Here is a 25,841-nt window from a genome sequence, read left to right on the forward strand (position 1 = left end):
AGAAACATTTATATTATTAAAGAGTTTTATTAAAATAAATCATTCCACTTTTATCTTTAGCACCATCAGCATGACAAATTTAACTGGATCTTTTTGTGATGATTCAAAGTCTTGTAGTGTGTCAGAGTCATCATTATGAATAATTTTCAACCTATAGAGGTAAATAGTAGTGGAAGGATGGGGGCAAACTTAATGTGAACTGATTTCTGTTCACTAATAATTGCTTTTAAAATAATTTTAATCTCAAAATATAAGCAATATGTTGGCCAAAGTCTGAGAGTGATAAAAATTTACTCTTGTGTCTTATTTTTAACACAATCCACTTAAAAAAAAATTCTCTTCCACTGGACTCTGGATAGAGTCATACAATAATAGTATTAAAAAAACAAAGAAATTAAATATTTTGTTGTTGGGGCAAAGAGTGAGCAGAGGGCACATAATAGAAGAGTTGGGAGGGATTTTCAGTATCATCATCTTCATGAATGAATAGCCTGTATTTACTATAGTCTATAAAAATGGCCCTCTCTATTAAAAGGACACCTCAAGTACTATTTTATGAAGAGGAATAAATTTTACTAAAATTTAAAACAAATATGTAATAGTATGAAAAAAATCCACTTTGGAGGGAGAAGTAGAAGAAAATATAGTGCCTACCAAGTTAATTACTGATAAATTGTCCAAGACTGAGCTCTCTCTGACTTCAGAAGCAAATACCTCAGTTCTATAGCTGCTACCAATGTACAGACCATTCTAACATATTAGAACTTAAGGATGATTTGTATTTTCAACTAGAGCATATTTATAGAGAAACATTTGAGGGTTACTTTATAGAAAAGAAAATGCAAGTGTAGACTATCTCTTTTGATATGCCAATAGCACTGAAATTTAAAATTAGTTTTTATTTTACCCTCAGATATTACAATAGCACCAAAACTATTACTTTTTGTACACGTGATAGTAGGATGCCAGGACAAAATTTTTATATAGCCCAGAAACATCTTTGATCTATAAAATTAATTCTCTTTTATATGAAACCTACCAGTGTTTCTAAAGATTAATAAAGTGTTTTGAGCTTCCTTATCATTTTGGAGGAAATTATAATCGGCCAAATGTCTAGAATTAGGTGACTGATGGAAGAAGAGATAAAAAGGAAAGAATACAGATAATGTATTAATTGAAAATCTTATTCAGCACCTACTGATCTTTCCTTTGCAACTAACCTAAGGAGAAAGCATATTTAAAAATAGAATAAAATTACAAAGTGGAATCAAAACTCACTCATAAAAAGAATAAATTATACAATTTTGGAAATATCCTAATATAGCATCTGTAGCATTCTTTGCAGTTTTTAAAATGATTTTATATTTATTATTCTAATCGATCTTAACAATGTATGTGATGTCAGTGAAGCTTACATTCTCATCCCTGTTTTACACAAAGGGAAACCAAGACTCAAAAGGATGAAATTTGCTCAAGCTAATAAAACAGCAAAGACAACAGAACCCAGTTCTCCTAATTCTTGATTCCAGGGCTTATTATTAATTGATACAAGATATTCCCCAATATAATCTGAATCTAAGAGAATTTAGAGATAACTACCTATCTCTGATCTCATCAAAATTCTAACAGCTTAAAAATTTCCAAAGGTGAGAAATCCCACCACTTTGTTTATTTTTAGTTGGGGTATAATTCACATACCATAAAATTTACCCCTTTAAGTATAAAATTCAGTAGTGTATTCACTACTAATTCCAGAACATTTTCATGGAAACTCTATTCCTATTAGGAATCACTTCTCATTCTCCATTCCCCCAGCCCCTGGCAAGCACAAATCTTCTTTCTATCACTACAGATTTACCTGTTCTGAACATTTCATATAAATGAAATCATATGCTGTGTGTTCTTTTGTGTCCAACTTCTTTCACTTAGCATGTTTTCAAGGTTCATCCATTTTGTAGCAAGTACCAGTACTCATTTCTTTTTTATAGCTGAATAATATTCCATTTAATGGATATACCATTATGAGTTCTTTATATTTTCTGGATATGTTTCTTATCAGATATGATTTGCAAATATTTTCTCCCATTCTGTGAGTTGTCTTGACACTTTCTTGTTGAAATCTCCTAAAGAATAAAAGTTTTAAATTTTAATGAAATCCAATTTATATATACTTTTTCTTTTGTTGCTTTGTTTCTTTTTTAATATTTTTTGTATTATACCTAAGAAACCATTGCCAAATCCAAGGTCATAAAGATTTACTCCTATGTTTTCTTCTAAGCATTTTATAGTTTTAGTTCTTACATTTAGGTCTTTGATCCATTTTGAATTAATTTTTATATATGGTGTGACACAGGGGTTCAATTTCTTTCTTTTGCATGTGAATATCTAGCTTTGTTGAAAGATGATTTTTTTTTCTAATTTAATTGTCATGAGTCCCCAATACCTTTAAGAGACAGGTAAGAAAGAGTTCTTAATCTAAAAAGCTTCTCCCTTATATGTCAATTATATCACAATAAAATTGAAAAAAAATAAAGCATTGAAAAAATCTACCTCTTCTCAAATATATCCCAGCTCTGCTTTTAGAGAATTGCAAAATAAGACTGTTACTTTCTGTACATAGCAGCATTTAAAATATTTGAAATCTTTATGAAGCCTTATTTTCTTCAATAGAAGAATTACCAGTTTGTAGAATAATTTATTGGACAACATGAGCTTTGATCCTTTGATATCCTTGTAGCCTTCATGCCTGCTTGTCAGCATCATTCTAAAATGTTCCAGGTCTGATTTCACTGATGCAGAAGAAAACAAAATTATTGTATTACTTCCCATGATCATGGATATATATTTATATTAATGGAAACTAAAACAATTTTAACTGTGCTTTTCAGCTATATACATGTTGTTGTTCATCATAGTTGTTGATTCACAAACTGGCCCCTGTACATAGAGGGCAAAGAGAGAGCAAAAAAAGAGGCAGATCACTCCAGATTGTTAGGTGGCAGATTTAATAAGCAAGGGAACTTACATACGAGGCTTGTCTTGGGTGGCTAGAAGGTGAGTAGGTCTCCAAATCTGCCTACCAGAACCTTAAAAGTTTATATGCACTCTTTGACTAGGTTTGGTCATGTACACAATTCAGGTGGTCTTAACACATTACTCTCTCTAGGCTATATCCCTGGGGCAGCTTCTAGTGTCGGGAAGGCAACAGGAAAGCACATTGCAAGGACTGGGGTGAGGAGCTTCTGAATGCACATGTTCAGCTCCCAGGTCAACCTAAGGTCAGGTCCTCTCTATGACCTCCTCCAATAGTCATTCATTTAAACTAGCAGAATTCCTAAAAATAGATTGCAGCAAGAGATAGCCCTCTCATTACGTGTTAATGATATTTTCATTGTGTACTTTGGTCAAAAACAATGGTCTCCTGGGTAAAGCAGTGTCCCCAGTAAGGTGTATTTAGAGTTTAAATTTGGTGAAATACTAATCAGTAATTAAAAGAAACAAACTACTGATACACACACTAACTTGGATAAATCTCCAGGGAATTGTGCTGAGTATAAAAAGCCAGTCCCTGCCTAAGGCCATGCCACTCTGACTACGCCCGATCTCATTTGATCTCGGAGGCTAAGCAGGGTTGGACCTGGTTAGTACTTGGAAAGGAGACCACCTAGGAATATCAGATGCTGTAGGTGCTTAAATAAATAAATAAATAGATAGATAGATAGATAGATAGATAGATAGATAGATAGATAGATAAATAAATAAATAAATAAATAAATAGCCAATCCCCAAAAGTCACATATTGTACAATCCCACTTACAGAAAATTTTTGAAATGAAAAACAAATTATAGAAATGGAGAATAGATCGGTGGTTGGAAGAGGTCAGGGAGGGGAGTGAGTGGGAAGAAAATGTGTGTGGCTATAAAAACACAGAATCTAGGGCTACTTGTCTCTTAAATTCTTGCCTCCCCAAAACATTAGCCCCAAAAGAGCAATTGCATTTATGACTATGGCATATCTGGTTGGCTTGAACATAATAACTATGTTGTAAGAGTATAGCAAATGTTTTAAAATACAGCATTAAAACATAATTACCTATAGAAACTGTAGAAAAGAAGTAATCAGTATCTACAAATAACTCTTAAAGACTTAAATACAAAAAGCTAACGTCTATCATTTTCCCTACTAACATGAAGTTCAGAAAAGAAGGCATTGTCTGGACTTCTCAATATAATCAATATCTCGCATTCAGGTACCAAGAAGGAAGTGCCATATTAGTTAATCTGAGTTGTTCTCTGCCTGAAACTGAGAGGCATTTTTTTCATTCTACTGGAACCACAGAGCTATGGTAACTTTCCACAGAAATGTCAAATTACATACAGAGCTTAGGCTCAATGATTTCCTTTAACCAAAATCTAGAAATGAGGCATTTTGAGTTCAGACAGAATAGTAAGTGATGCGTAGAAGTAAGCAATGTGGTACTTAGCCCATCCCGGAAAAGAAGTGACTCTAAATAAATCCAGAAATGTGTAAGTTTTCTCTGATAATCACTCTCCTCTCCTTGACCTAATATTTATGTTGATTTGTTTTTTGTCTCTTTTTTTCTTTTTTCTAAGGACCTTGGTTAATTTGCTATTAAGAATAATTTGAAATTCTTGCTCTGAGTTTTTAATATTATAATTAGTGCATTACATGTAAAGTTCTGGGTGACACATAACTAAGTGTCCTGGAAATAATGAGTAACACATAGATAAATAGAGTCAGGAAAAGCTTTCACATTATTCTAAATTAAAACAATTATTATTCACTATGTATCACTATATATTCCATTTTCTATCCCAAACAGCAATTATTCAAGGGGCTAAAGAAAAGCTCAGGTAAAACCCTCAAAATATCAGTCATTTCATCAGCAATTGGGGCAGTCTCGGAAACTAACCCTAATTATATAAGTTTATTAAGAAAGAAGACTTATCTCTCATCTACAAATACATATATACCCCAATAGGAAAGTTGCTCAGACAGTGTTTTTTTTTTTCATTGCTTCATAAAATAAGAGTTTAGAGTAAAATTTTAAATCAATCTATCTGAATTTTCTCCCATAGAAATGTTAATCATCCCTCTGAAATTTCCATGAGTATTCTTTTTTCTAGAAATTACTAAGAAGCCAATATTGCTACCCAACTGGAAGCAGATTGTAGAACACAAGGCTACATCCTTAACCTTATAAAAAGCCCTGGAATTTTTAATGAGCAGAAGTGGTCAGAACCTCAGTCTTACATCTCATCCAATAGATGGTTCTCCTGCAGCACAGTGCTCCATAACCCAGGGCTGGGAGTTGGCTCCGGACCACCTTGGGATGGAAGAGGGCCACCTACTGAATCACCGCCACCACATCCTGCAGCATCTTCCATCCAAGTCTTCCCTGGGCCCACCCCTGCTGAACTCCCATAGTCTGAAGAGATCACAACTTTAGAGCATTTCATTGCAAATTTTAAATTTCCAGTCTCTGGTTTTCATATTGCATTTCAAGATCAACATCCTTATTAGCAAAAGTATATTTTTTACTTTAAAATTTTATAACACCTTTTCCACTGAGAAATTCAAAGCAGGCTACTGAACTTCATTACCGCACAGGCAGAAATCCTCACAACACCTCTATGAAGGAGGTGTTAGAGAAAGAGAGAGAGAGGTCACCACCACCTCCTCTTACAAAAGCCCAATCCTTAATAATTAATGAATGAAAAGACATCTTGAATGCAGTGGTCACTGGGAGTAATTGGCATATATTTTCTCAGCTGCCTCTAAATTAAAACAGTAATAATTTAACCAATATATTTGAGCTGTCAGCTAAAATAAGTTCTCTCTTGCACCCAAGCAGTAGAATTAAGTGGGATCTGAACAGACTACTCTCTGTTACCACTCGATTGCAGAAAACTCACACATTGTGCCCAGTAACTGAGGACTTCAAGTCCTGCTCACATTTACAACTGCCTTTCTCTGTCCTCATTGAAGAGGTCTTGAAAACTGGGAAGACATGGGTTGTATTTGTTTTGCTTTGTTTCCTTTTCTCTGTCCTCAGGCCTTCTTTATGTAAAAATTTTTGGTGTCTAAAGAATAATACAAACTAAAGGATAAAATAAAGAATACTTTGAGTGATAAAAGCAATAGAGTTCAGATATCAAGACAAACTTATGTGACATTAATGTATAGTTCATAGTATAGCAGAGCAGTTCTGAGCCTTATATGTAATATCCCTCCAGTGTGTGGATGTTTTTCCCCGACACTACCAAGCAAGCAATTCTCAGACACTGCTAGGTGTCCAAAAACTCAACTCAATTCTGACATCACCTGCATGGAGATAGCATCAGATTCCACAGGTTAAGGGCTCAGTCCTACAAGATGTCCCCCACCCCCCACTTCCAGTCAAAAGACAAAGTTATTGTCCATGCTTCTGACCAAAAAGCTATAGATTGAAGGTTTCAAATGACCTCCTCCTCTGACTCAGTTAATTTGCTAGAGAGGCTCAAAGAGAAATTCAGAGAAACATTTTACTTACAGATTACCAGTTTATTATAAAAGGATATGACTCAGGAACAGTCAGATGGAAGAAGTACACAGGGCAAGATATGGGGAAAGGGCCCGATCTCCCGTACTCTCTCCCAGCGTGCTACTCTCCCCAAATCTCCACGTGTCCACCCATCTGGAAGCTCTCCAAACCCTCTCCTTTGGGGCTTTTTGGGGGCTTCATCACATAGGCATAATTGATTAAATCATTGGTCAATGGCTATTCATTCAATTTCCAGCCTGTTCCCATCCATGAAGGCCAGGGAGGTGGGACTGAAAGTTCCAAACCTCTAATCACATAGTTTGTTCTCCTGGCAACTAGACCCCATTCTTAGGTGCTTTCTGAAAAAGTAACTTTAGTAACATAATAAAAGATACCTTTATTGCTCTCTTCACTTAGGAAATCTAAGAGTTTTAGGAGCTCTATGCCAGAAATGGAATGAACACCATGTATATATGTTTTATTATAAATTACAATATTATAGCCCCCTTTTATATCAAATACTTTGTAGTATCATGTCACAGACACTGTCTGTTCATGTCACATACACTGTCTGTTCCCCTCCAAAACTCCTTGGTTATACACACTAGTAACTTCTTACTGCTAATCTATGCCTGGGGACTTTTTCTAGTTGCAGAGAGTGCTAGTCTCACACACACATTATAGCAGGCCAGAAGATGCTGGTCTGTTGGAGTGACCTTATCGTAAATGTGCAGACAGCTGAGGAGGGAAGGGGACTTGGGGAAGAGCCTTCACCTGGGGATACAGTCAGGGTTTTACTACACTTAAACTTTGGTTGCCTAGACATATTGGACATCTCATGTCCGTAGACCAGCAAGCAAAGAAAGGGTTTACCACCCTGATTATCATGAGGATATAGGGTTGCTACTGCATAATGTGAGCAGGGAGGAATATGATTGGAACTCAAGATTCACTGAGGAGCCTCTTGGTGCTTTCTATCCCATGGGATGATCAGACAAGATCAAAGCAATTTGGGGCTCAGAGTCTTCATGGATCTAGGTGTGTGATCCACCAGACAGGAAACTTAGGCCAGCAGAAGTGCTGGCTGAAGAGGAAGAGACTCTGGAATGGATAGTTAGAAGAGGAAGCTTTGTTTTAGAAATTGTGTGTTGGTGGGGGAGTGAGGGGAGGGGATAGGGAAAGAGAGAAGAGCGAGAGATTGGGAGAGAAACTGACTGTCACGCCTTTGTAGAATCAGTAACAGGTAACATCAATTTCAAGCAGGGCAGGAGTAGATCTGGGTGGTGCAAGGGGTGAACTATAGCAGATGTTAGTGTCCCACTCATCAGCACTCACTTCTTTTTAAAGGTGGAATCTATCTTTAAAAATAAATTATTCCTGTCATTGGTGACAACATGGATGAGCATTATGCTAAGTACAATAAGCTAGACAGAGAAAGACAAAAACTGCTTGGTATAACTTACACGTGATATGTTAGACTCATAGAAACAGAGAGTAGCATAGTAGTTGCCGGGGGATAGGGAGTGTGCTTGTTTTTAAACAGTTATCAGCACACCACTGGCGATTAGGTCAGTAAGGAACAGATAATTAGGTAGAGGAAAAAATCTTATTCTTAGGGATTACAGGAAGAAAGGCAACAAAACCCAGCAAATGCCAGACACCAGCTTCTGTTTCTCTTCTTAATTTGTTGCTGAGCTTTAAGTGAAGGGACTGAGAGTGACTATGATTATTAGCAATAGGGACAGCTTTCTCCCGATGTAGCAATGAGAGGCTTCAGGCCCCAGGAGAGTGACAGGCTTCAACCGAAAGCCATGCCCAACACTGCTAAGGAGAGATATCTCAGAGGCATTTGTAGATATTGGGTATATCTATCAAGCCGAGGCCATGTTCCTGGTTTCCCTTGGCCTGCGTCTGGTGTTTAGGGACCCTAGTAATTCCCACATGTCCCAGTGAGGGGCTGCAGATGCATTAAGAGCACCAGTAGAAGGACACTGACCTGGTATTAAATTGGCGAGTGGGCTTTTCATTGGTGGGCTCTTCCACACTGGGGGTAAAATTGCCAGGCCCATGAGCTGCAGTGTTGACTGCTTTCATATTTGTCTAAAATACTATATGGGACCACTCACCCCTCAGAATTCTCAAGTCCAATTCAAAGTCAGATTGGATGGCCTTCTCAATGGTCTCAGAGACCAGATGATCTGGAGGACACTGTATGAATCTGAGCAAACTTCTTCCCTAATGACAAGAAAAAAATTTTTTTTCGTTAAAAGATTGCTCTATTAATACAAACTATTAGTACATACACATAAACTATAAAGCACCAAGAAACTTAAACATCAAAATTCAACATCCAGAGTTGATGGAATGCTTGAAGGAGACTGCAACAGATTGGACTCCCGCAATGTAAGGGAATCTTCAGAGGTGAAGGAGATCCCAGGAGTAACAGCTTTTCAAGTTCTCTCTCCTCATTGAGGATCATGAGAGGCATTCCTTTCAAGGGGAGCTGTGCAATCTGGTGCCCTTCAGGCAGGTTGAAACTCTTGAAATCTAGAGGGCTGAAGGGAAAGAATTTTTCTATCTCCGGATAGGTGTCATCCAAAGCAGGAACAGACCTTTTTGCTTTAACAGTCTTCTCTGTCGTTTTTTTGGCAGAGAAGTTTGCCTGTTTTTGTTTGAGAGGTCCATTAGTCTTTACTGCGTTTTCTATAGCTCTATTGACAGTTCCCAAAGCCTTTCTAGTAGCTTTTGGTAAGGCTGTATTGAATCCTGAGATCTCTCATCATAAACTTTGACTGAAGACCCAGGCCCCTGCTTCAGCTGGTCTTTAGGAGCCACATGGATGCCTGGTTCTTCACTTTCCTTATCAGCAAAGATCAGAGTAGCCATTTTGGATTAAGTTAGGATCAACAGACAAAATCACATATGACTCAGCCAGCCTATGCTCCTCATCTTGTGCATAAGATCATTGTTACAGACAGGCTGTGTGACTGTGGACCTCTCTTTCACCCATCAGTCTCTTTAATGCCTACTGATCTCATTCTCCAACCAATGCTTCTTGGCTTCTTACCTTTCTGCAGTGCTCCATTCAATATAATATTTTACCTACTATCTTGGATCTTGACCTTTTTATTTGAGTTTCTGCACTCAGGTCATTTTACTCCTCCACAGCACAGCATTTTGGCGTACTGTCTTAGCTCAGGCTGCAATAACAGAAATGCCATAGACTGAGTGGCTTAAACAACAAACATTTATTTCTCACAGTCCCGAAGGCTAGAAGTCCAAGATCAAAGCACCAGCTTATTTGGCATCTGGTGAGAGCCTAATTCCTGGCTGCAGATGGCTGACTTCTCTCTGTGTCTTCACATGGCAAAGGGGTGGAAAGAGCTCTCAGAAGTCCGTCAGTGGTCCCATTCATGAGGGCTCCACCTAATTAACAACCCAAGGTCTCCCCACCTAACACTATTACACCAGGCTTTAGGATTCAAACATATGAATTTCAGAGGAACATAAACATCTAGTCCATAATAGATACCAATAATCAAGTAAGAGGTCACCAGGACACAGCCTTGGGACTCTTTTACTCCCAAAGCTAACTCAGCATTGCTCTTCTCTGGGTCCCAGAAAGGTGGAGCTAGATAATGACAACTGAAATCATATAAATGATATTTTTTAAACAAAAAGTTTATTTCTATATGTTTTCAGTGTCAGAATGAAAGGACCTAAATTTACTACAATTTGTTCATGTCTAGGAGCACTGGCAGGACTACATTTTTGAAAGGTGCAATATAATCATCTTCATGAGAATATCAATGACAGAATGTACTGGGTTCCCATTTTAAAAAAAAAAGCATTTAGGCAAAAGTGGTGATTTCTTTACTTCTCAAGCACTATGTAAGATTTAAAAGAGGCTCATACCTGGCAGAATTGTTTTTTTAATTTAGGTTGGGACACAGTGGGAATTAGAGGGGAAGAAAAAAGCAAAATAATATGTCACACAAATTGTCTTCTGGAACAGCCCTCAGGAAACCTGTGCCAGATTCTTTGGGAAAAGGAGGCTGTAAGAGACTAAATCAGTAAATCAAATAGAAAAAGAAGCAGTACTGTGGGAAAAGAAAGAACAAGTCTGTACAGTTTAATCTAATCATAAGAAGGTATTTTTCTTTATTTCACCACACGTACCATTGAAACTGAAATGAAGGCGAGGCTATGCCATAATGTGGGTGATGTCACAAGGGGAATAGCAACACTAGAGATGTGAACGGTCATATGATGAGCACAAGGGATTCCTAACGAAGACAGAAAGAAATGCCATGAGATGTTATAGCAGCTATAACAATTGCTAAGACATACATTTTTGTTACCATTATTTTACCCTGTATTCTCTGATTGTAATACACTATCTATCTATGCCCCCAGATTGATGTGTGTCCTGGGAAAATCAGATTATAAATGTGAATTTTCAAAGATATCTTTTGTCCCTTTTTTTCCACTTTCATGTTAATTATCAATATATTACCATATCTTATGTCCTGCTCCCAGTTAGTACCTTCTAAAGGAAGAAATTGTGCAAAGTATTACTGTGTCTAGGCAAAAACCTCAGGCAAATACTTAAATGCATAAATTGTAAACACTTCAAAGGAGAAAGCATAAGAAAGCTTAGCATAAAATATTCAGTTATAGAAGTCATCCTTTTTATTTAAAAAAATAACATGATTTAAAATAGACCAATGTTTTTCTTAAGAAATCTCCAAAAATATCCAAACTATATTAAGAAACTGATCAAAATAACAATAATGGTAAGTTTAGTCAGTATACATCTGTACTAAAGAACTACAGAATATTAAAGAGGAATCACCCTCAAAAGTCTCTGAAAATTTCAAATAGGCAGGAAATAAAGCATTATCTAATTTTTCAGTCCCAAATTTTGAACTCACCAATTCTCAGTAAAACTTTATTTTAATCCTATTTCTCTGATCCCAAATCAAGCCTCCTTAGGAAAGATCTTATAAATATTCCAGAAGAAATGAACAATTCTTCACCTGAGTGTTTATTTCTCTCTTCTTGGACCATGGCCTGAATTGGGTTTGGGAAAGAGGCACAGTTCAGATTTTTCCACAGGCCTTCTTGACCTACACAAGTCGGTTTGCTATAAACCAAACCCCTGCAGCTTTCCTACCCTGGCAAAGCTGGGAAAGCCATAAATATTTTTGGCAAAGCAGATCCTAAAATAAGACAAGGTTTTTTTTTATTTCAAGATCACATAACATTGGTCAAACTGGCATACTGAAGCAAATAGCTATAACATATTTTGAAAGCAAATATGCGGTGATATAGAAATATTTCTCACACTAATCCATGTCAACGATCTAGTTGAAGTTTTAGAACACTAGGCTATATAGGATACGTTGTTTCAGGTGGAGATTATAAACAGCACTAGATTCTGTTAGATGAAAGGAAAAGGTGCTGATGTGCCATTAGCCACTCAGAAACAAAGCTAACACCTAACACCTTCAGGCTTGAAGCCCCAGAGGCTTAAGATTCCCCACTGACCAGTAGTTTCTAAACTTCAGTGCATTTCAGAATCAATTGGAAGACTTGGCTAGGTCTCAGCCCAAGAGTTTCTGATTCACTAGGTCAAAAGGTGGGCTGACATTTTTTATTTCTAACGAATTCCCTGGTATTGCTGATTCTGCTGGCTCCTGGACCACATTTTGAGAACTACTGCATTAGAATAACTTGGATGTCACAGCAACCCTTCAGAAGAAAGAGAACCTCAAGGCTACATCTCTACTGCAAGTTTTGTATAATATTTACTTGTGCTAAATCCATTAAAATCTTGCAGCAGTCACTTAGTGAATATCTGAGATTTCGTTCATTCAGGGATAACCGTTTGTGCCATTCAAGTTCAGAATTTGAAAGGTGATTGGAAGAAGTCAGAGTAAAGAGTCAGTCACAAACTCAGAACTATATTTATTTTTTCCTCTCCGCAGGTTTTATTACCATTCCAATATCTACTGAATTGCCAAGAACCATAAGTAATAATTAGTTTGCATTGAAAAAATTTGATTCTTATTTATATTCTTTTTTCTCAGAGTGGCCCCATATTCTTAGCTACTCCATTTGGTTTACTATGAATGGAGCACTATGATACCACATAATATATTTTTAAATGTATTATTTCACATAAGATAAGACAATATAAGATAACATATGCCAACACAATTTAATTTTTATTGTATTTGGGCAGTGAGTACTGTGGTAGATTATATTGTTTTCCCCCAAGTCCTCCCTACCCTTCCCTGTGAGAGATTACATTTTCTAGCCCTTGGCCATGTGCTTGCCCTTCTCAATGAGACTAGCTCACTTCCTATCAGATTGATATTTGCCTTGGTCATGTGACTTGCTCTTACCAATGGTATGACAGCAGAAGTCATTTACATAAGGCATGGGTTCTACCAGTATCCTTCCATCAGCCATCGAAGTAACATTTTCTGGGTAAAGTTTGTCCTCCAGCCTTGTTCCTGAATGAACATAATATGGAGCAGAGCTCCAGCTAATATGTATTATGAGTGAGAAATAAAGTTCTGTCTCTGTAAGCCACTGAGATTTGGAGTTTATCTGGTACAACTGTATACAATATGTAAAATAAGAGAGACATATTAATGGCCCCCGTTAATTGAGAAAGTGTCATGGAGAATATCAAAAGGATGGATGGACTTTACATAGTCTCATTTGTAACTGATTAATCTGAGATCCAGAGAGGTTAAATGATTTGCCTGAGGTTATACACTTAGTAAATGGACTATTATTATTTTCAAAAAAAGGAAAAGAAATAACAATATTCTAGGCAAATGCCAAGTCTATAAAGTCCACTGAAATCTAACACAGAGAAATTAGAGTTCTATATTAGACTTCTAAAATTAATCTCTGTTAGAAACTGGTTGCCTCAAATTTAAAACTGAGTTTGCTTAACCAGCTAGAATTTTCATGATACAATGGTTGTGGGAGATGATATATAGACCTACAGTGAGGCCCCAGCAACTAATCCCCAGATAATTTAATAGACGTACAGTCAATGTGAAAATTATTACAACAGGTTGCCGCCACAAAATATTTAAATTATATAACTAACGTTCTTCAATCTAATTCCTTGTCCACTACAAAAATTTCTGATATTTGTTTTCTCATTTTTAGCTTGTTCAGGAGAAAAGAATATGGTGGCCAAACTGAGAGGACTATCTAGTGAAGTCCAGTTTTTTTTTTATTTTATATTGGAATTGCCATTTTTGTCCAACATCTTTCTTACTAATAATAATATGCAGCATTTCCTTTGAGGAATAACTAATCCTTCCTTTCAGGCTATACAACCAAAGTGAAGTTGACCTCACCTTCAGCTTCAGGACTGGCCAATATGAATCAGCACACCCGATCTCCTTGGCCTGGTAAGTTGGTTCATGGGTGGATATGTAACCCTGAGAGGATCATGAGGACAACATCCAGGTTACTTGGCAAAGAGAGGCTACACCTTTCACATTAGGTGTGAAGTCTAGAGCTGCAATGGTAAGTTTTTAATCAAAAAGAGATATCATGTCTGTAAATGAATCCAACATGTGGAGAGAAATCAATCTAAGATGGAGAACCAGGTAATTGTGGTATTATTTGGGCCTCAACATTAAGTCAACCAAACCTCAAAACTATTTTGGTTATTTAAATCGGTAAATTCCCTTTGTGCTTAAGCCAGCTTGACATTGAAGTTTTTGTCACTTGAGCCCAAGTTCTAAGTTATAACACAGTGAATTAACAAAGTTGGCATTTTTCAGCCTCTTATGAGTTCAGAAAATGCAAGTAAATCTCCCTAACATTCACAGACTCTGGGTGATGGACAAGATTATTTTGGCTGAGATGTCAAGCTATGAGCCTAGGTAAACCAAACAAGGTAAATGTCACCTCTAAGGCTTATTAATGGCCAGCTGTTTTTCTCTTTTAATTCTAAGGTTATCGAGCATCCAATCTCATCCTGCATTTTTCTTTTCAATGTGTACAGATTATTGAGTAGCTTCATCCTGTTTTATATCAGAGATAAACTCAAAAATATTTTATTTATGATATTTGAAGTTAAATCAACAGATATTTAGTAAACAGCCATATTTGCTCAGCCAGGTGTTAGTGCATTGTATCCTGTAAGAATAAGTCTTCTTTTAGCAATCCTCTATTAAAAAAAAAAAAATACTGCCCTGCTATTTTCAACATAGGGGCCAGTATCATGTCTGCAAGTTACTAGGTTCAGATTTCTATAATTAATGATACCTAGAGGGTTTATCTCAGGGATCCATGAAAAAATAAGTATTAAATAAGAATGGAATTACAATCTACTTACATTTAAGGATAAGTACATGAAACAAACTAGAAAAAATATTGAGTAGAGTTTGAGAATTCTTTTTAAATTTTGTGTTATTAGTTCCATGAGACTAGTGAAGCATCTATTTGGGTATAGAACAGATGAATTTTCTTCATCTGCTGTCAATTTGTCATCTATATCTTCTTTACATCCTCAGCTCTTCTGTGCTGGATTAATCTTTGTAACAAATTCCTTATTATTAATAGTAAGAAACTCTTAGTTTCTGTTTTTCATATTGTAATGTAGAATCTTCATAAACTGTATGTAGTTCAATATGAACCCTGTTTCACGCCTTGCTGTCAGCTAACTGGCTACTGCTAGTATTTATTATATGGGGACTGGCTTCTGTCTCCATGTGAGAAGCCCGGCAACTTTCTGTCTTCTCTGAGTGCTCTTTGTCTGCTGCCTGCATGTTCTGCCAGCGCCGTAGCAGTTGCAGGGATGGGCTGTATATTCTACTACTTTTGGCTGGGAGAATAAATTCCAGCTTAGGTCCAAGTTGAAAATGAATCCCCCACTAGGCAAAAACATGGACTCTAGTACACTTCCTGTGTACCCCATTAAAAACCCTTTTGGCCGCAGCAGCCTGGAGTTTTACAGTGGAACCATTTCATGCTTAATAACATGTTCTACATTAGGCACCATGGGAAATACAAAAGCATGAGGCTATGCTTCCTGCATGGAGAAACGCAAACTCCTGCATGGGAGACAAAATTTGTATGTACAAAGAAACACGTATGCGTGTGTGCACATACACACACACATACACTTTGAAACTAATACAACACAGCATTTATACAAGTGAAATATTTTTTGATATTTATTGTTTATGAGTGAGAAGAAATCGAGGTAATTTTAATTAGACAGAAAGACTTCATGGAGAAAGCCAAAGTTGAACAGTGCTTTGGGGGCCAGGGAAGACTGGAAAAGTTATATGACCTGAAAAGTCTGGGCTGGCCAAAGGAAAGATTCTCTGAGTTGAGTACTAATATCAATTTAGTTAAAACTCTGGCCCAAAAATTGCTTCTTATAATGTAGGCCACATGTGTACATACTGAATTATTCCCCTTGTAACTGCTTATTTTGGCCTTCTAAAGTTCCATCCTATATCCTTTTTGCCTTTCATTTGGTGATGTATACTTAAACAGGTTTCTAAGGTTGCATTTGTTAAAATCTAGCAGAACAGTGTCATGTATTTTAAATCTGATTGTTCTTATGTGAAAAACCACTAAAGCTTTTTAAAAGTTTCAAAAAATGTTTCATATTTAAGAGTCATCAACTAAGCAATTCTATCAGTTTTCTAAGTGAATCCATAAGGGTGCAGTTTTCTTGGTTTATTAACTGATCTGTTTGTTAGAATTCTTTATTATAAAACCAGTCATTCTGCAAATATTTCTCTAATGCTTTTAAAATAAATAAAATCCAAACTTTGCCTTTAAGCACCAATAAAATCAGGAATGCATCAAAGCAAGAAATTCAAAGTACAGCTCGATGTGGCAGTGAGAGCTCTACTGTTCAAAGGCATTGGAAAATAATCCTGAAAAGGTGTAATATTTATGTCAAGTCTATCTTACCACAGCTTTAGATCACTTTTGAAAAAAATTTACAGCCAGTTGCCATTGATTTTTTGCAATGTGCTCATTCATTTTATTTGTTTCTTGGGCTTATTTATAAATATTTTCTGTATCATACTAGGTCACTTTTAAAAGTGAGAATATCTTAAGGGTTTGTTTTATAGCAGTACAAATAAAACAAATGCAATGTATACAATTTACTTAAATAGAAGTATTCTACTTGTAAAGTCTAAAAGTAGTGCTTTATACTTTATGAATTTAACACAACAGCCTGATCTTACTTGGCCAAATGCCTTTATTAAAAAAAGCACTGTGAGAGGGGTTAAGGGTGAACTTGCTACTCATTGAATCTAGAAATGACTAATTATTCATCATGCTGAAGAAAATCTCCCACAAGTCTATAATATAAATTTATTTTACCCATTTGGTACTGATTTCAGCATCGGCCTCTTCCTCCTTTCTCACGAAATCAAAACTCTAAATGAGTCATGATAGGATGATTCCTATGAGAATTATTTTTTTCTCAGTAAGAATGAAGGCCAAGTACAGTTTTATGCTTTTCTTCTAAAGTTCACAAAGCTTTTAACTAAGACACTCTTACGGAATAAGTTACTTTTCATTGACTCTGATCTAAGACATTTATTTTTTTAAAACATACTTTTCAGAAAACATCTGGTATATTACTGCCTGCATCTAATAAGAGAATATAAAGTTAGAAACAACGTAAAGCAAATATAACTATCTTTCGTTCTTTTCCTTCCATAGTTACAGCATCACTCATACTTATAAGGAGGATTTCTAATAATATTTTCTACCTAATTAGAGATTATTTTTAGCAAACTAAAATACTAGTTTGGGGTCCTGATTAGCAACACAAAAACTTTTCTTTTATCATTGCAGTTCATCATAACCTGTTATATATTTTGAAACAACTGAAGCAAAATGTTTGTATAAAACTCACTACATTTAGAATGATGGGCTTATCATAATTGGTAAATATAATCAATTGTGTAATAGATCTGGATATCTTTCACAGATACATAAAAATATACCACTCATTAAATATACCAGTCAATCGGTAAACCCATTCTCCTTAATTTTTTTAAAAATTGATATATAATATTATGTTAGTTTCAGATATACAACATAATGATTCCAATATTTGTATATATTGCAAAATGATCACCACAATAAGCCTAGTTAACATCCATCACCCCATGCTTACAATTTTTTTCTTATGAGAACTTTTAAGATTTACTCTTAGCAACTTTCAAATATATGATACGATATTATTAACTGTGGTCACAATGCTGTGCATTATATCCCCATGATTCACTTATTTTATGCCTGGAAGTTTGCACCTGTTGACTACTTTCATCCATTTCACCTACCCTTCCCCCACTCCACACACACACTTGCCTCTGTCAACCATCAATCCGTTCTCTGTATCTGTGAGTTCATATTTTTTTTAAGATTCTGTATATCAGTGAAATCACGGTGTCTTTTTCTCTCTGACTTATTTCACTTAGCATAATGCCCTCAAAGTCCAACAATGTGATTTCCTTATTTTTAATGGCTGAATAATATTCCATTGTGTTTGTGTGGATGTGGGGGTGTGTGTGTGTATATATTTTCTTTATCTATTCATCCACCAATGGACACTTAGTTTGCTTAAAATTTCTGTTGAAAATGAGTACTTATATCTGCTTTATAGTCAGTGTGTATTTGTTATCTGATTTATATTAAGGTACTCTAAAGATACTACTTGATGATAAAGTTGATGGCAAACATCAATGTTTGTATAATAACTACCATATGAAATGCAATTATAAATTTTGCTATAATAATTAAATATTGGCCACAGATCTATATAGCTGCAAATTATAAGATGGAATATAATATGATCTCATTCATGTGCTTAGCAACAAGGAAGAGGTCAAAATCAATGCTGCTACCTCTCGTAACTTTCAGTCAGTAAGCCCACCTACTCATGGCTTTCCTTCATTAGGGAATTCTCAAGAAGATCATTGTTTTGTTACAATTACAAAATAGATGCACCTGGTATTCTCCCTTTATGAAAAAAGTTACATATGAACTTGTTGAAACTGAGACAAATCTTTTCGTATCTTATATAAGCATAAAACATCACTTGAAACAGTATTATCTGAGCATAAAACATCACTTGAAACAGTATTATCTTTTCCACTCAACTAGACTCTTTATTTCTAGATTTTTCAGTTTTCTAAAGACCAAGCTTCTTATGACCCTATCTAAGATCATGTCTATGTACTAATGTACCACTAGAGGAACAAATATGGTTAAAGGATTGATTTTTTTAAAAAAATCCTAACTCATACAAATGTAAAATGGGCATGAGTCAAATATCTTATTTAATTCATAATTTAATGAGGAAACCAGTAAGATGTTACAACTAATTCAAAGGAGAGTTTCAAGAACTGTATGTATATAGGCTTTGGGAAATGAATTTACATTTAGGTGCAAAAGTAGTCTATCCACAGAGCAATAATGAATTGTATTGTAGACACACTTCACTTGTATTTCTATGGATAAGAATCATGTGCATTGTTATTAGTGTACTAGAACTTACAGAGTTACAAAATAGTTGAAAGACAATAAAAGATAGCAATAACCAGAAAGGGTGAGCTAAGTAGGAAACTCATTGTGATAGCCAGAATTCTAAGAAGGCCCGCATGATTTCTACTCCATGGTGTTGTTCCTATGGCTATGTTACATTATCTGACAACAGAGTTTTTGCAAATGCAATTAAGGTTACTAATCAGTTGATTTAAAATAGAAAGATTATCTACATGGGCCTAACCTAATCACAAAAGCCTTTTAAAAACAGAAGTCTTTCTCTAGCTGGTAGCAGAAGGGGAAGTCAGAGATTTAAAATGTAAGAAGGATTTGACATGCCATTGCTGACTTGAAGATGAAAGTGGCCATGTGAAAAGGTCTCGAGTGTGTCCTCTAGTTGCTGAAAGTAATCTGTAGCCAACAGCCAGAAAGAAAAGGGAAACCCCAATTATGCAACTGCAAAGAACTAGATTCTGCCAACCACCCGAATAAACTTGGAAGAGAATTTCCCCCAGAGCTTTCAGATGAGTATTCAGCCCAACTGATACACTAATTTTAGCCTTGTGATGCCTGAAGCAGAGAACCCAGTCACATTGTGTTGGAATTCAGACTTACAGAACCATGAGACAATACCTGAATTTTACATTAAGCTGCTAAGTTTGTTGTAATTTATTATGCAGCAATAGAAAACTAATATACACATTAATCCTCTTTGCACATTTCACAAATACTTATCACAACCTTAATAAGTAGTGTTAAGTATATAAAAATAAAACAACTATCCACTCCTTGGAGAGTTTCCCCTTGAAAGTGATATTAGTTTTCCCCATCGGAAAGCTTCGAAGATTTGGAAACACAAGGTCACATTTGAGAAATAAGTTGAAATTCGAAGAAAATCTAATTTTATTAGATGTACTGTATATGGGCTATACACAAAAGGAGCCACACCCAGAGCCCATATTCCTCTTTACTCTCTGCCCATGGTTTAAAACTTAATAAGCGGCGCTTTTAAGAATAGTTGACTACCAGTTTTTCTAAACACTGCCCTGCATTGAGAAATACCTCTCTAAAAGAAAAGCACTTGTGAACATATTGACTGCAGTCCTCTCCTGGAGAGAAGGGCAGCTTACTTTCTATCACCTGCAGAGGCGCTGGAATGAAAGCATAATCATTTGTATTGAGATTCTGCATCACGTGTGCCAGATTTGGGGGTTTTCACCCTGGATTGGCTGGCCTTTGGGAGCAGGAAAACAGAAAGAGGAAATGTCCATGTTTGAGCTGGCATGTGCCATGCAATCTTTATCCAGCACTGACAAGCCCCTGCTGTTGGAAACCTGCAGCGGTTGTGCAGTTTGCCTGTGGGTATTACCAAAGGCCAAGTGAGTGCACCGTATGCAGAGAGAATATTAAAGAACTAGAGGAAAGATGAAAAATTTACAAATACACATAGGCTCAGCTTTAAAAATCAATGTGTCTGTCTCATTCTGATTTGAATCCTGAAGTTATGATATGTTTTTTAAAAATTAGGTGGATATCTAAGTACATCTTTAAATGTTTGTTAATATACTGCAATGTGTCAGGGGCGTGATGCAGCATCTTTTTAAGAGGATTATGTGGTTTTTTTTTTCTTTTTAGACAAACAGAATTAAATAAAAATAAAACTTATTTTACTAATTAAAGCTACCTCCGCTCTCTCTCTCCTCTCCTCTCCTCTCCTGCCCTCTCCTCTCTGTCTCTCTCTCTATTCTTTTTTCTTTTTCTAATCTCTGGAAACATCACTCCTAATTTCTTTCATGAGTAGAAAGCAATATATATGAGATAGAAGTAATTATGAGTAAGCATTTGGTACCTCAAAACAGTAGTTTTAACCTTCCGAAATAAAATAAACCCAAGGACTTGCTCTACTTTTTAAATGGCATGTTTTTAAATGCATACATTATGGTTGATGTATGGAAACATGCCCAGTTATAGACACGATATATACACAGATGCCCCTCACTCCGTTCAACAACTGTGCTCGAGAAAAGCTGTATATATAAGTCAACTTATAACACGAAACATTTAGAAATTCACTAGGGGAGGTTTCTATTTCAAGAATATTGACTGTATTGATTCATTTTATCACACAATCATTCCCCAAATTTATCTTTTTTGAAAGTAATGTGTAAGTATTAAATCAGTAGGGAGAGGCAAAATCAAATTTAAGAAACACAATTTTGAAAGCAGAAAGAAGTTTTAGCTATTTTTTAAAAAGTAGCTTTTAGGAAAAATTGCTCTCAATAATATTAGCACAGATAATTATTTTTACTCTTTATTCAAGAATATCTGTATGTGTTTATGTTTTTTACTGACCAATCCTTCCAATCTAGGACGTCCAATTTAAAATGTGGGATCCTTAGCAAGTATATCCAATTCTTGTCAGTTGTAATGATGCTGATTTGAAAGATAAGCAAGGAAAGGTTATGTTTATTTAGCTTTAACCAGAGAATTAAACTAGAAAAATTTCTAAATTGCTCATGTGATGAAGTCCAACATTTTTTTTCATTTTTTGGTTTTTTTGAAAAGTGTATGCAACACATATTTGTATTTTGACTTATATTTTTCCAATTTGCTTTGCCTCAAAAAGAAAAAAACAATTCAGGCCAATCTGTGCATATTAGTTATCTATTACTGCTATAACAAATTATCAAAAATTTAGTGACATAAAATTTATTAAAAAGAAAACAGAAATTTATTATCTTACAGTTTTCGATGTCAGAAATCCAAAATCATCCACATTGGGCTAAAGTCAAGATGTCAACATCTTGCATGAGTCTCTAGGAGAAGATCCCTTTCCTTGCCTTTCCAACTTGTAGAGGCTGCCTGCATTCCTTGGTTCATGGCTCCCTTTCTGCAATGGCTTCTCTCCAACCTCTGCTTCTTCCATCATTGTATCTCCTTCTCTTCACTCTGATTTTTCTGCCTCCTTCTTATAAGGACCCTTGTGATAACATTGGGGCCACCCAATGCCCACAAGCTTTTAAATTTCTAAAAATTTCATTAGCAAAAATCATTACTTCCTCTTTCTTTTATTATTATTACAATTAAATAATTTAATAAATATTTTTAATTCCATATATGTCCCTTGGTAGATTCTTAAAGCTTCATGAAAATCATAACCACATCTCTCTTATTCACCGCTCTACCACAACAACCAATAGAGTGTATGGTACATAGCATGTACTCAATATTTATAGATAGATGCAAGAAAAGAAAAAAAAGAAGGGAAGGAGGGAAGAAGAAAGAAGAAAAAAAGAAGGTCCAGTCACTGGTTTGAGCCTAGATAGGACATAGTGATGCATAGATGCACATGAAAACTAAAAATGAACAAAAGTAGTCAGGATGCTTCCTGAGTTAACAGCCATAAGTCAGCTACACAGCAGGCAAGATCAAGAAGCAAACATCCATTGATTTAGCTCCCTTTATATGGATCCCGGCCTATCCTGTTCAGAGTGGGGGTGACTTCATAAAGCATTTTGCTGGCCTCGAAGAAAGAGAAAAGTAGATTTTTGAAATGGAACTTTGGGGTAAAAAAGGCATTGTGGGAGACTTGGTCAGGGCAGAAGAACAGCATAGAACCAGCATTAAAAAGGCCTACTTTTGATATAACAGTCATGGTCATTGTTTAGGTTTCTCTTGCATTAGAGGTTGCCAAATTAAGAGCATGGATTTTGTCTTTTTTCTTTGAAATTCAACATTTAATAAATATTTAACAACTGAATCTTGGCAAAAATGGATGAAGGCCATGGTGGAAAGAAGCCAAGCAATATGAGCACAGAACCTCAGAGCAGCAGCTTCTTCGCTGAGGTCATCAGAGTAATCATCACAAAGAATAGATGTTTGGTCCAAGTCTTGAAAGATAAAGAGAGGTTTCCCAGGCTAAGAAAGAGGAAGGAGCGTTCTTCTCAGATGAAGTAGACTGTGCAAGGGAGGGAAGGCTTGAGAAAACAGTGTATTCTGAGAACTACATGTAATTTGGTATGGAGAAAATGAATAGTAGGACAAGGTTGAGGCTCAGAGAGTTTGAGTCTTATGCTAAAATCATTGGGCGAATATTTAAGGTTAATTCAGCAGTCAACATGACTAGACCACTTCTACCAGCGGTGTAGCAAATGAATTATAGGCACGTTGGGAATGGGGATTCTTTTAGATTAAGAGAGGTAATTATAATAGTTTTGGCAAAAAAAAAAAAATTATATATATATATAAAACCCAAGCCAATGCATTTGCATAGAGAATTTAGAGGCAACGCTGATGGTTAGGTTGAAAGGTAAGACAGAGTCACAGCTTCTCTCAGGTTTCAGACTAGAGTGTCTGTTTAGGTGATACCATGCATGAAGTTAGGTGAAAAAGAGCAGAAGGAAGTTGGAGATGTGGGTGTGTGAGTAAGAAGTCTTGTTAGATATATTGAGCTTGAAGAACCGCTGAAAAATAAATAACGAATACCATTATTAACTACTAGCTTTGTGCCAGGCTCTCTATTCAATGTTTTGCATGTAATCAAATGAGATGATGTACATAAACACTTTTAGAAAAAGCATGAAGTGCAACATTTATTGTGCGGATTAGTATTTATGTTCTATTTTCTACTTTTACCATATTTAGGAGAGTAAGGCACCAGAATTTTTTTCTTTTTTCTCTCCTTTTTCCTCAACAACAAAAAACCACATTGTAAAAATCTTGAAAAAATAATAAATCAACAAAATGTCTTTTATTGCTCTTTTTAAAAAATGACTTCATGGGACTATATTTGAAACTGCTTCTAAAATAACGCCATCTTCTATAGTCTCATGAATTGAAAACATATTGTTTTAAAAAAAATATTTCATTAATTCATAGGCAAAGTATTTGAATAAGACTTTTAAATTACTATCCCTTACTTTTGCTCCGTTCTAAGCATGAATCTCTTCCTATGGATAGACAATTGACCAAGAGTAGCCTAATCCCCAGTAGCTACTCCAGATGTTGCCCAACTCTAAATATCAGTCTTTGTATAGCATGAATATTCATCACTTCACCAGTTCACATCTACAGTTCCTTAGTTTTTCTGTCTGTACCGTAGCTGTCTGTACCACACGAGTAGCTTTCAGTGCTTCAGTAAAACATATTGTTCTAGAACTGCTGATTCATGTTATCCTGATAAACTACTCATTGAAGTAAAACTGGTATATTGGGTAAACTGTTAACCGTGAAATGTGGAGCAATATAGTAGAAAAAACTGTTGAATAATAAATGAGATAATGAATAAGAAAAATAATGAATTCTACATTTTTCTCATCCGAGGGCAAAGGCCATGAAAATCCACTAATGTGGGAAATGAAATTATCTTGTGCAATCTAGTCCTCAGGAATAAAAATAAATGGAAAGAAAGGTTAGTAATATATATTGAAGAATTAAGAAACTGCAGAGTATAACCAACTAAATATATTATTATTTGGGCAGTTTGGAATAATGGAAAGAATTCTGAATTTAGAATTAAGGACCTAGGTTTGAGTGTTGTTCTGTTGCTGGTATGACTTTGGACATCTCTGTAATCCTCAATTTCCTAAACAATGCCCTATGACACATGTATTTTGTACATATTAAATATGCATTTTAAAGTTACCATTATTGCTAAAAACACTAAAAATTAGTATGATGAATATCATGTTTAAAAATTATCCTTCATAGGATGAACTCTATATTAATATTTTTTACTGAAAATGACTAAAATGAGACCAACTATTTTCTAGATGCATCAAGGAACTATCGAAGACATTTGTCACTAATTTTTTTATCAGAATGATAGTAATGGCATACCAATGCAAACTCTTACTTCATAACATAATAAATGTTAATGATATATGATAATGGCATTGACACTTTATACTTATAAATTTCTCTTTACTTTATCATATGAATTAACTCGAGAAAAATATAAATCTTGTCAGACAAGATTTCTTCGACCATCTTAAATAAAATGGGGCTCCCAATATTTTCTCCTCTAAAATTATTTTTATGCTTAGAAATTTTCACTACCTTAAACATTGTATTTAATTGCTTATTTGTACATTTTCTCTCTTTCCACTAGAGCGCAAACCCCAGGAAAGCAGGGACTTTAATTCAATATTGCATCTCCAGCATCTAGACCAGTGACTGGCACACAGGGAGCCCTCAATAAATATTTGTTGGATTAATGAATTTCTTTCTGCCAGATATTATGTTATTTTAATGTGTGTTTTCTCATTTAATTTTCATATTAACCCTTTTGAATTAGATAATAATAGTAAAAAAATACTTCTAGATGCTAGGCAATATTCTCAGGATTTCACTCAAATATATAATTTTATTTTCATAGAACCTATAAAGTATTCTCATTTTATAGATAAGGCAATGGAGGCACAGAGAAGTTAAATAACATGTCCAAAGTCATTCATCTAGTGTAGTTGAACCTGGATTTTAGCCAGTGTGGCTCTAGGTTCCATGCTAATAACTATATCTGTAGAGGCTTTTACATTTTCTTTTAAAATTTATTTTTCAATTAAAATTGACATACAATATTATATTAGTTTCAAGTGTACAACACAGTGATTATAGGCCTTTACATTTTTATCTTATATGTTAGATGGTGAAAGCTGAGCACATTAAATGAAAACAATGCGGTTTCCTTACGTATGTTTTATATTCATTCCATATTTATGTTAATCATTG

At 35.4% G+C, this 25,841-nt stretch overlaps 1 protein-coding gene and 2 pseudogenes across 2 annotated transcripts in view; 1 reads left to right on the plus strand and 2 right to left on the minus strand.

Moving 5' to 3' along the window:
* Positions 1–2,431: 2,431 nt before the first annotated feature.
* Positions 2,432–25,841, minus strand: part of LOC120618386 (uncharacterized) — a 192,344-nt gene continuing 168,934 nt past the window's right edge. For both annotated transcript variants that reach the window (XM_039882561.1, XM_039882562.1), the window contains 2 exons: positions 8,672–8,780; positions 2,432–2,789 (listed from right to left, as the gene is read on the minus strand). In XM_039882561.1, the coding sequence (XP_039738495.1) occupies positions 2,557–2,789; positions 8,672–8,780 (342 nt within the window). In that variant the 3' untranslated portion in view covers positions 2,432–2,556. The remainder of the gene's footprint in view (positions 2,790–8,671; positions 8,781–25,841) is intronic.
* Positions 3,571–3,689, plus strand: LOC120618702 (uncharacterized; annotated as a pseudogene).
* LOC120618388 (securin-like) lies at positions 8,788–9,595 on the minus strand (annotated as a pseudogene).

Source organism: Pteropus medius, unplaced genomic scaffold, assembly GCF_902729225.1.
Source record: "Pteropus medius unplaced genomic scaffold, Ma_sr-lr_union100, whole genome shotgun sequence".
NCBI lineage: Eukaryota > Metazoa > Chordata > Mammalia > Chiroptera > Pteropodidae > Pteropus > Pteropus medius.